At 49.3% G+C, this 12,389-nt stretch overlaps 1 protein-coding gene across 1 annotated transcript in view; it reads right to left on the bottom strand.

The window, feature by feature from the left end:
• mcmdc2 (minichromosome maintenance domain containing 2) overlaps window positions 1-12,389 on the bottom strand; it is a 125,853-nt gene that overhangs the window by 91,528 nt on the left and 21,936 nt on the right. The window contains exon 6 of the mRNA XM_085993093.1: window positions 5,705-5,812. Coding sequence (XP_085849219.1) covers window positions 5,705-5,812 — 108 coding nt within the window. The remainder of the gene's footprint in view (window positions 1-5,704; window positions 5,813-12,389) is intronic.

Raw genomic sequence — 12,389 nt, 5'->3', positions numbered from 1 at the left:
CCTGGGAGGTGATGCAGAGTTGCAGGTAGGTTCGAATCTGCTCGTCGCCACTGTTAGATCCGTGTATCTTAATGTTGTGTCCTTCAATAATCAGACAACAGACTGCAGGGAACGATTCAACAGGTGTTTACTGAATGAGGGTTACTCTAGAACTAACTGTACAGATCACTACTCAGGGTTTATATACAGGTGTGGTCACTGCCGGTACTACAGTATACAGGAGCTGTAAAAAGTAGTTCTCCCCTTAAAAGGTACATACATTACAGCCACGTGCCATTGACCCACTGCTCTTGCAGTGCACCGATGGCGTAGTCTGACGCGTTGGTGGTAAGGGCGATGGTAGCACCTGGAAATGTGTGCGCCAGCATGGTTGCATTGGCCAAAGCATTCTTGGTGTCGCCGAACGCCTGGACCATCTCAGCTGTCCAGATGATAGGATCTTTACCGGACTTGCCCTTGAGGGCCCCGAACAAGGGTTGCATGAGTTGAACCGCCTTGGGGACAAAACGGTGGTAGAAGTTGACCATCCCCAGGAACTCCTGCAAGGCCTTGACTGTCGACGGCTGCGGGAAAGAGGTAACCACCTCAACCTTCGTCGACAAAGGGACGGCACCGTCCGATGTTATGCGATGTCCCAGGAAGTCGATCTGTTGCAGGCCGAACTGGCACTTGGCCGGGTTGATGATTAAACCATGTTGGCTGAGGCGCGTAAAGAGGGAACGCAAATGGGAGATGTGCTCCTCCTTGCTGGCACTGGCTATGAGTATGTCGTCACGGTAGACGAAGATAAAATGCAGGTCTCGAAGAACGGAGTCCATTAAACGCTGGAACGCCTGTGCTGCGTTCTTTAAGCCAAACGGCATCCGCAGGAACTCAGAGGCCAAAAGGGATGATGACTGCGGTTTTCGGGACGTCTTGTGGGTGCACTGGAACCTGGTGATATCCACGGACGAGGTTGACTTTAGAGAAGATAGAATTTTCCGCCAAATGGGCCGAGAAATCCTGGATATGTGGGATCGGGTACCGATCCGGAGTGGTGGCGTCATTGAGGCGTTGGTAGTCACCGCATGGCCGCCAGCCGCTGTCTGGTTTCGGCACAATATGGAGAGGCGAGGACCAGGGACTCTTGGATCGCCGAATGATCCCGAGCCGCTCCATCGTGTCGAACTCCGCCTTCGCAGCTGTGAGCTTGCCGGGTTCGAGCCTTCTAGCCCGCGCATAAACCGGGGAGCCAGTCGTGGTGATGTGATGTTCAACACCATGTTTCGTCGCCGAAGAGGAGAAGGTGGGCCTTGTCAGCCCCGGAAACTCCCCGAGGAGCCGCGTGAAGTCATCTGGAGGAGGGAAAGCACAGGCAATGGAGCGCGCCATGGAGGTACCGTGGTAGCACGGAATCGAGTGGAAGGTGGCCGCGTTGATCAGCCGGCGGTGCCAGACATCGACTAGTAGGCTGTTGGCACACAGAAAATCCACCCCTAGGATAGCCTGAGACTGTGGCCATGACAAATTCCCAAAAGAAGTGCTGACCGCCGAAACAGACTTCGACCCGTCGCTTTTGGAACGTTCGAATTCCTGCGCCATTAGCCGCTACGAGGGAAAAACCGAGGTTCCCAGTCTGCATGTCGAGCTTCGACGCAGGTAGAATGCTACACTGCGCCCCGGTGTCACAAAGGAAACGGCGGCCCGAGAGGGAATCGGTGATATGGAGGAGTTTCCCCGTAGAACCGACGGCCATCGCCACCGCGGAACGCCCGTTAGACTTGGTCATCCGTCGTCAGGGACGCCGCCTGCGCTTTCTTGGTTTTTTTGGGGGGCGAGAAACTGCAGGGAGAACGGCAGCATCGTGCCTTTGCGCCAAAATGGGTGTGGTAGGAGCACCAGCCCGCTGTAGGAGAAGCCGGAACTGCGTCTGTGGGGGATGGGCGCCTCGTGGCCGCGCAGCACTATTGGGTAACTGTGAAAATCTTATCGGCTTCGGCCGCCAGCTTGGTGCAGTCTGTAATGTCGGATCTGGCTAGGGGAGCCTGAACCTGTTCAGGCAATTCATAGAGGAAAAGCTCCCAGAAGAGGAAACATTCCGGTTCAGCGCCCAAGAGCGTGAGCATTTGGCTCATGAGCTCGGACGGTTTGGAGTCCCCGAGGCCGGGCAGCGTGATGAGCCGGCGAGCGCGCTCCGACTTTGATAGCCCGAAAACCTGAAGCAACCGCGCCTTAATTGCATCATACTTGCTGTCAGTAGGAGGACTACCGAGGAGGCTGATGATCCGTGATGCAGTTGCGCTGTCGAGGGCGGAGACCACGTAATAATAACGGGTCTGATCCGTGATGATGTTCCTAATGGCGAACTGGGCTTCAGCCTGGATAAACCAGGCGTCTGGTTGTTGCTCCCAGAACTGCGGCAGTTTCAGCGTGACGGCGTTCGTGTCCATGTCAAATCTTCCACGAAAATCGTTCGTAGAAGTCGGGGTCACCAATGTAGGAACGGAGGTTCCTGTCAAAAAGACTGAGTTCGACTCAGGCAATTAAATTAATGAACTTTAATGAAAGGAAACGAGTTTAAACTGGAACCTGCTAGAACACATCAATAACAGGTCTACTCTCCTTGAGGGCTCCACCAGGACTGATCCTCTGGTCAGAAGACTGACGTCATGACGTCATCACGTTCTTCCCACCATTGGGGCATCACGTGACTAACGGCATGACGTCATCACGTTGAAACCGCGCTGTAAAGGTAACTAGACATTGTACAGTCAAACAGTGTAATTAAAGGTACAGGCACAGACAGTAACTACATTGCTGTTAAAGGAATTATGTACAACCGCTCTGAGTCCTTTGGTGGCTCCACCACAGGTTCATCATAACTTCCTTGCTTTTGTACTCTATGCCTCTATTTATGAAGCCCAGGATCCTGTATGCTTTTTTAACCGCTTTCTCAACCTGCCCTGCCACCTTCAACGATTTGTGCACATATACCCCCAGGTCTCTCTGGTCATGCACCCACTTTCGAATTGTACCCTTTAGTTTATATTGCCTCTCCTCGTTCTTCCTACCAAAATGTACTTCGCACTTTTCTGCGCTAAATTTCATCTGCCACGTGTCCACCCATTCCTTGAAGTCTATCACTATCCTCCTCACTGTTCACTATACTTCCAAGTTTTGAGTCATCTGAAAATTTTGAAATTGTGCTCTGTACACCCAAGTCTGAGTCATTAATATATGTCAAGAAAAACAGTGGTCCTAGTACCGACCCTTGGGGAACACCACTGTATACCTTCCACCAGTCTGAAAAACAACCGTTCATCACTACTCTGTTTCCTGTCACTTAGCCAATTTCGTATCCATGCTGCCACTGTCTTTTTTATGCCATGGACTTCAACTTTGCTGGCAAGCCTATTATGCAGCTTTTGGGAGTCCATGTACACCACATCAACCGCATTGCCCTCATCAACCCTCTCTGTTATTTCATCAAAAAACTCAATCAAGTTAGTGAAACACGATTTGCCTTTAACAAAGAAAAACTCCCTTGCCTTTCTGTTTGTCTTCAACTCTTTGCCGCCCATTTAATTTTTTTCTGTGTTTAGTTTTGAGACACTTTCTCTTGTTATCTGTCCATTTGAGTGTTTCTCACTCTTTCTGCCTGTCTCTTTCTGTAAGTCTGTCTCTTCACCTTCTATATTATTTCTAACTTTCTGTGCATACCTGTCATAGAATGTATGTGGCAGTCTATCTATTTCTTTTGTGTATGTCCTTTTCTTTCTTTCTGTATGGCGGTTACAGTGTATGCCTCTCACACTCCTCCTTCATTTTCCTGTCTCATTTGGGGTTTCTAATAACCTTGGAATATGCTAGTCCTCTTTTTTCTTTCTGATCTTATCTGTTATTTTCTGTGTTTTCTTATCTTGAGGGGGTGGGTGCATGACATTGAAGGGCACTAAGCTGCGAGGTCACACAAGTGTTGATGAGAAAACAGAAGATAGGAAAATGCTACAACTGTGAATGCGAGGGTTTTTGAGGAGCAAAAAAGCAACACTGAGAGGCATGGAAAACAGCCCAGCTCAAGGATCTAAGCTTTGGGAACAGAGCAGAAGACAAACCTAAGGCCCCAACAGAGAAGAGGAGAGGACTGTGCGGAGGAAAATTGTTGGATTTGTTTTTCAAAATTACTGATTTTTAAAATGTATTATGTTCTAAGTTTTATTTTGAGGGTTTATCAATGAAACTGTTAAGAGAACAATTCTCAAATTTGCTGATGACACAAAGTTGTGTGTGGGAGTTAGGAATATAGAATAAAGAAAGTACAGGGTAATCTATATACACTACAGGAATGAGCCCATGTGTGGCAGATGACCTTCAATATAGATGTATAGAGTGTGATGGATTTGTGTCTGGGTAATTCCAGGGATGTGTGTACCATGCAGGGTTACACCCTTAAAGTTAGAGTAGGAGGGGGACTGGATAAAATATTGACAGTCCAGTGTTGCAAGGCCATAGGGAAAGTGAATAAAGCGTTAAGGTGTATTGCTAGGACAATTCATTATAGCTTACACAAGGTCTTGGTACAACTGCATTTAGAATATTGTCTCCAGTTTCAGTCCCCTCACTTGGCCAATGATATCAAGGCCCTTGAGAAGATCCAGCAGGGGGCAACTAGAGACTCTAAGGGGAATTTTAAACTTTTGGACCTGCTGGGTCAGCCTGATTGACAGACTTGGCTTCCAGTCGGGCGGGGAACACTGGAGAAGAGGCCGTAGCCCCAGGTAGGTCCGAGCCCTGACCCTGGGGGACAGGGGAGGGTTCTGATCCCGGGGGAGTCTCCAAACCCTGACCATGGGGGGGGGATGGGGGAGTTTGTATGGGGGGGGGGGGGGGAGCTTGGGTGGCGGGGGAAAGCACTCCTGCTCCTTAGCCCACAATGAGTGCTCCTCGAGGCTGTCCTCGCCTCATTGCAGTTGCTGGGAATTCCGAGGCCTGGGAACCCTGGCCAGCCACAGTTAAACCTGCAAAGCAGGTTAATTCCGAGGCTTCCAGCCTTATTGTCATAATTAAAGTGCCAACCCGCTTCCTGGGAGTGGGTTGGCTGCCCGCTCCCTGTCCTGCCTCCGTTAAAACCGGAAGTGGGAAAGTTGGGGTCGTGATTCAGATTTTTAACATTTTAACCTTCCACCCGACCCCAACTCACCCACTGGGATTAAAATTCCCCCCAACAACTCTAAAATTCACTGCTTTACTAGTGTCACATTGTGACTAAGGAGGACACGTCATCCAAATAGAGCCATCTTTGATAGCTGGGATGTTTCCTTAAGAATATATTTTTTTAATCATTTGAAATGTATTTTACACAAGTAAGGCAGCTGTGCAGGCAAACATGGGAATCTACTAAGTATGATTTACAAAACCTATATCACCTTTACTTTTATTTCAATATATAAAGTCATTATATATCTTTCAATAAACAGAATTGTGTGTAAATAAGGCATCAAAGGTCAAAATTCCTGTTCACTAACTTGAGTGAAAAAAGTAAACACGAATATGATGTGGTATCACTCTAAGAGACTGCTGACCCAAACCAGACATTTACCAGCGACAGAGGAATTTATGAATTAAATCATTTGAGATTATTAATTTTGAAATACTGTTTACCATTTCAATAAAATTGTGAACGCAGAAATTTCAGCCCCATGTTACAATAAAAAAGCAAACTTACCCCTTAAAAACACAGTGAAAGACTGGTACCTAGAATATGATCTGTTGACTTGATTTCCTTTAATAACATCAAGGGCAGCTGCATCAATCATTTCAATAAGCTGTTTGTCTTTTGAAAATATATAAACAAACCAAAAAAATAATATTTTAGCAAATATAGTTTTATTTCTGAGTTTGCAGGAATTAATATTTATGTGCTTTCAAGTCATCTTTTTTTAAATTAAAGAAATTTAATGGAAGCAATTAAGTACATATTGGCCTTGAAGGGCAGATGCACCAGAATTATACCAGGGCTTAAAGGGTTAAATTATGATAACGGGTTGCATAAAATTTGGTCTGTATTCCCTTGAGATTAGGCGGTTGAGGGGTGATCTAATCAAGGTGTTTAAAATGATGAAGGGATTCAATAGGGTAGATACAGAGAAACTATTTCCTTTGGTGGGAAAATCCAGAACAAGAGGAGGAGGTCCAAAAACAGTGGAGTCCAAAGAAACTTGCGGGTCCAGCAACATAGATCATTAAAATGTCATGAACAGGTACAGAAAATAATCAAAAAGGTTAATGGGCTGTTGGCCTTTATATCTATAGGACTAGAATACAAGGTATAATGATCAGTAACCTGTCATTCTGGAATGGTACACTAGGTGGTGCTGTATGTATATAAGAGTGGGCTACCCACGATGCACTAGGCTACCCACAAGGCAGCAGTCAAGATGGAGGCCTCTACAGATACTATACCTAGTCCACATGTGCTGAATAAAGTGTCCAGCAAAAGCTAGCTGTTCTTAATAAAAACGACTAGTTATTAATGAACATAACACAAGGGGGTAGAAGTTATGCTGCAGCTATACAAAACCCTGGTTAGACCACACCTGGAGTACTGTGAGCAGTTCTGGGAACCACATCTTAGGAAGGATATATTGGCCTTGGAGGGAGTGCAGGGTAGGTTTACCAGAATGATACCCGGACTTCAAGGGTTAAGTTACAAATTAGGGTTGTATTCCCTTGAATTTATAAGGTTAAGGGGTGATCTAATTGAAGTTTTCAAGATATTAAGGGGAACAGATAGGGCAGATAGAGAGAAACTATTTCCACTGGTTGGGGAATGCTAAGACTAGGGGGCATAGTCTAAAAATTAGAGCCAGACCTTTCAGGAGTGAAATTAGGAAACACTTCTACACACAAAGGGTGGTAGGTGTTTGAAACTCTCTTCCGCAAATGGCAATTGATGCTAGTTCAATTGTTAATTTTAAATCGGAGATTGATAGCTTTCTGTTAACCAAAGGTATTAAGGGATATGGGCCAAAGGCAGGTATGTGGAGTTAGGTCGCAGATCAGCCATGTTCTCATTGAACGGTGGAGCAGGCTCGAGGGGCTGAATGGCCTACTCCTGTTCCTATGTTCCTAAGAGGCCATAATCTTAAAATTAGAACTAGGTCATTTAGGCGTGAAATCAGGAAGCACCTTTCTACACAAAGGGTAGTGGAAATCTGGACACTCTCCCCGAAGAGGCTGTGGATACTGGGTCAATTGATATTTCAAAACTGAAACTGATAGATTTTTGTTAAGTAAGGGTATCAAGGGATATGGAGTAAAGGAGGATGGAGTTGAGGTACACATCAGCCATGATCTAATTGAATAACGGAACAGGCTTGAGGGGCTGAATGGCCTACTCCTGTTCCTATAGCATGAACAATGAAATATTTAAACTTCCAACAGAGAGGCTTGCTTGTGCCTTGGGATGTTTTACTATGTTAAAGGCACTATACAAATGCAAGATGTTGTTGTAGAGGGGAAAATGTGCGATTTCTAAAGAGCATTTACATTTTAATATTTTTCATTTATTCTATCATATATATGAATGGGACATTTAATCTATATACCTTTCCTAAAGAACCCTAGAAAATTAAAAGGAAGTGGCCTAGAAATTCAGTGGGCTTTGCGCCCAGTTACCACCCAAATAGGGTTTCTGCGCCAGTGTAAGAGGGTGCGCTGATATTCAGTGCTGCAGTAATGGCGGCGGTAGCCGGTAGCACTGCGCCGACACCGATGACGTCATCGGTGTGCGCAGTGCCCCGGTTCCGCCCCGCTTCCGGCCCAAACCCCATATTTAGTTGCGGCCGCCTCTTCTGCAGCGGCCGCAAACAGCGCTGGAAAAACGGGGCCGTACTGCTGCGCTACTGGGCCGCTTTAAGGTGGAGGTGCGGCCGGCCGCTTTTTCGGCGGCCGCCTGCCCGCACCTCCTTCCCCGGCCTCCTCCACCCCCCCCCCCCCCCGCGGCATTGCCGGCTGCTTTCCACGAGCCCGGCACTTGTCCGTGGTGCCAGGCTCATTTGCCGGCACAATCCAGCGGCGATCTCGCTGTTGCAGGCACCTCCCCCTTAAGAGAAGGAGGAGGCCTGCAGTACCGCAGCCTGCCGCTCCGCAGCGGGTGGCGCTGCGGCACCTAGCGCGCCGATATTCAGTTTCAGCGCCCCAAGCGGGGGCGCCGAAACCCTTGAATAGCAGCCGCCTTCGAGTTGGGGCGCTGAAACTGAATTTCCGGCGGGCGCAAGTGGCTCCGCACGCAGCGCTAACTTTTGGGCGTTAGCCTGCTGGCGGGCCTTAACTGAATTTCTAGGCCAGTATCTTTTATTTTATATAGTTTTTCTAAAAATGTAATTATGCAAGTGCAATAATCCAAAATGTTTGTTGAAACAGGTCGCTTAATTTTTAAAAGTACTATATTTTTAAGTCACTTCACATTTCCCTAAAACCCCTAGCTACTATTTACTTGGGGAATTCCACACTCCCTTCTAAAACACAACTATTCACTAATTTTTGTCGTCTTAAATCCCACAGATGACACTGAGGCAGCATTGCAGATGGTTGAATTTCCAGCCTTTTCACGTAGGGAGTTGGCATGTATAAGACCAGTTTCATTGACAATGTGTTCATGAGTATAGAGTTTAAAAACAATTAAAACATTCTCATCACAAAAAAACTTCAACCAAGTTACTGAAAATTCACTAATACAAAAGCAAAATACTGCGGATGCTAGAAATCTGAAATAAAAACAGAAAAAGCTGGAAATACTCAGCAGGTCAGGCAGCATCTGTGGAGAGAGAAACAGAGTTAACGTTTCAGGTCGATGACCCTTCGACAGAACCAGTATTTCCAGCTTTTTCTGTTTTTATTACTGAAAATTCACAATAGCTCATTGATGGGAATACAAATGATAGAATATCATATTTTGAGAGCCTATCTGAAAGTAATAATAAAAATGTTATTCAGTTTTATGGGGGGAGAAATTCGGTTGGTTGCGCCAGCGATTAGTGCCTAAAGAGGCCGATAAGTGGGGCGTTAGCCAATTTTCGCCCGTGCGCAGTGAACCCAGCACCTCTTGCTATATTGAGTGGGTTTTAGCGCCGGTGCTAAATGTTAGCGGCCGCTCGCGGGCGCAGACAGATCATGACGTCATTTCAGTGTGCAACGCCATTTTGGCGCCCCGGACCGGAAATTGAGTGGCGCCCACCTCCGTTCCGCCTGGCGCTAATAGTGACAGCTTGCTGGAACGTTCCCAAGTCCTTCTTGGGCTAGGGGGGCGCTATTTAAAGGGGACTGTGTGGTAAACCACTGTTATACCTGCCTGTGTGGGTGTTTGCATTCCACTGTGTACATGTCTGTACATGCCTCGGCTGACTCCTCCCACGAGTCCAGGTATAAAGGTGACTGCTCCACAGTCCCCCTGTATTCTGGACTGGTCGACCACTCGAGGCACACCTTCATTCTCTTGTTAATAAAAGCCTATTAGTTACTCGCTTAACCTCAGTCTTTTGAGTAATTGATAGCGCATCAATTTTATTAACAAGATTTTTTTATAATGGAGAAGATCCTCACACCAGCATACCTGGACTTAGACCATCGGGAGGCGGACGCATCCACCAAGTTTGCTCACTGGCTTAGGTGCTTTGAAAGATTCCTGATCGCCTCCGCTGCAACGGTCAAATCGGATGAGGACAAACTGGATGTCCTGACCTCCAAAGTGAACCACCGAGCGTACTCGGTCATCCAGGACACGACCTCGTACACGGCTGCTCTCAATCTCCTCAAGGACCAGTACAGGCGCCCAGTGAACGAGGTGTACGCCAGGCACCTCCTGGGGAGTCGTAAACAACAACCTGGGGAATCGACCGAGGAATACCTTCAGGCACTGTCTGTGCTTGGCCGGGCCTGTGGTTGTAAGGATGTAAAGGCCGCCGTGTACACAGAGGAACTTATCCGGGACGCTTTTGTAGCGAGCCACAGGTCCAATTACACCCAACAGCGACTGTTGGAGCAGAGTGACCTCGACCTCAACAAGGCCTCTGAACTCGCACTATCATTGGACGCAGCCTACCGGGGCATGGATGCCTACTCCTCTGCACCGTGGATGCCGCGGGGAACGACAGCCTGGGACACGGTAGGACCGTCTCATAGCGCCGTGCCACCCCAGCCACATCCCAGCAACGGCCCAACTACCGCAGCAGTGTCCCAAGGTCAGAAATGCTACTTCTGTGGCCAGGCCAAACACCCCAGAGCGCGCTGCCCGGCGAAAAATGCGATCTGCTCGGGCTGCGGGAAGAAGGGACACTACGCCAGCGTCTGCAGGGCCAAAGCCACCCCGAACCCCAGCAGCGCCGCGTGTGGGCCGTCATCTTGGGCCTCCCCAGCCATGTGCGAACCACCGGAACAGCAGCCATTTTGGACGCTTCCAGCCACATGGGGATCATGGACGCCGCCATCTTGGACGCCAGCCGGGACGCAGCAGGCCCCCAACACCGCCTCATCTGATACCCGCAGCGACACACCGACCCCTACGCTGGCCTCCGTTACGCTGGACCAAGCGAGACCGCACCAACTGGCCCGGTCCACAATGGACATTAAGGTAAATGGTCACGAAACAACCTGCCTTTTTGACTCTGGGAGCACGGAGAGCTTCATCCACCCCGACACGGTGCGGCGTTGCTCTCTCCCAGTCCTGCCTGCGCACCAGCGGATTTCTATGGCCTCCGAGTCCCAGTCGGCGGACATTGGCGGCTACTGCATGGTGACACTCTTAGTAGACGGGACTGTGTACGATAATTTTAAACTTCTGGTCCTGCCCCACCTCTGCGCTGCCGTTCTACTGGGGTTACATTTTCAGTGCCACCTTAAAAGTGTTACGATGGCGTACAGTGGACCCCTCCCCCCACTCACAGTCCGCAGCCAGCAGCTTCCAAATTGCCCGCCGTGCACCAGGTGCAACCTCTCCACACTCAGAGTCACCCCCCCCCCCCCCCCCACTGTTTGCTAACCTCACCCCCGACTGTAAGCCCATCACCACAAAGAGCAGGCGATACAGTGCCGGGGACAGGGTTTTCATTAAAACCGAAGTGGAGCGGCTCCTGAAGGAGGGGATTATTGAGGTCAGCACCAGCCCCCGGCGAGCCCAGGTTGTGGTCGCTAAGACCGGCGAGAAGCAGCGCCTGGTCATCGACTACAGCCAGACAATAAATCGCTACACCCTGCTGGACGCTTACCCACTCCCCCGCATAGCTGATATGGTCAACCAGATCGCGCAGTACCGCGTCTTCTCGACCACTGACCTGAAATCAGCGTACCACCAGCTCCCTATCCGCCCTGAGGACCGCCAGTATACTGCCTTTGAGGCAAACGGCCGCCTCTATCACTTCCTTAGGGTTCCCTTTGGCGTCACCAACGGGGTCTCCGTCTTCCAAAGGGAGATGGACCGGATGGTCGATCAAAATGCGTTGCAGGCCACTTTCCCATATCTGGACAATGTGACCATCTGCGGCCATGACTTGCAGGACCATGACGCAAACCTCGAAAAATTCCTCTGCACCGCCCAACTCCTGAACCTGACGTATAACAAGGAGAAGTGCATATTCCGCACAACCCGCCTCGCCATCCTTGGCTGTGTTGTGGAACACGGAGTCATCGGTCCCGACCCCGACCGGATGCGTCCCCTTATGCAACTCCCACTGCCCCACTGCCTCAAGGCCCTGAAGAGGTGCCTAGGGTTTTTCTCCTATTACGCCCAGTGGGTCCCCTACTATGCGGACAAGGCCCGTCCGCTGATCAAGTCCACCTCTTTTCCCTTGACGGCAGAGGCCCGCTTAGCCTTCCACCGTATCAAGGAAGACATTGCCAAAGCCACCATGCACGCAGTGGACGAATCAATCCCCTTCCAGGTGGAAAGCGATGCGTCCGACTTTGCCCTGGCCGCTACCCTTAATCAGGCGGGGAGACCCGTGGCCTTCTTTTCACGAACCCTCCAGGGCCTGGAGACCAGACACTCCGCTGTTGAGAAGGAGGCCCAGGCTATTGTGGAGGCTGTGCGTCATTGGAGGCACTACCTGGCTGGAAAACGATTTACCCTGCTCACTGACCAGCGTTCAGTTGCTTTTATGTTTAACAACAAGCAGAGGGGCAAAATCAAAAATGACAAGATCTTGAGGTGGAGAATCGAACTTTCCACCTACAATTACGAGATCTTGTACCGGCCCGGGAAGCTCAATGAACCCCCGGATGCTCTATCGTGTGGCACCTGCGCCAGCACGCAGATCGATAGACTGCGGACCCTCCACAATGACCTCTGCCACCCGGGGGTCACCAGGTTCTTCCACTTCATCAAGGCCCGCAACCTGCCTTACTCCATTGAGGAG

The sequence above is a fragment of the Somniosus microcephalus genome, chromosome 7 (genome assembly GCF_052327205.1).
Source record: "Somniosus microcephalus isolate GS21.2 chromosome 7, FLI_Smic_1.0, whole genome shotgun sequence".
NCBI lineage: Eukaryota > Metazoa > Chordata > Chondrichthyes > Squaliformes > Somniosidae > Somniosus > Somniosus microcephalus.
Note: the sequence above shows the minus strand (reverse complement) of the source record. Positions and strands in the feature narration are given on the sequence as shown.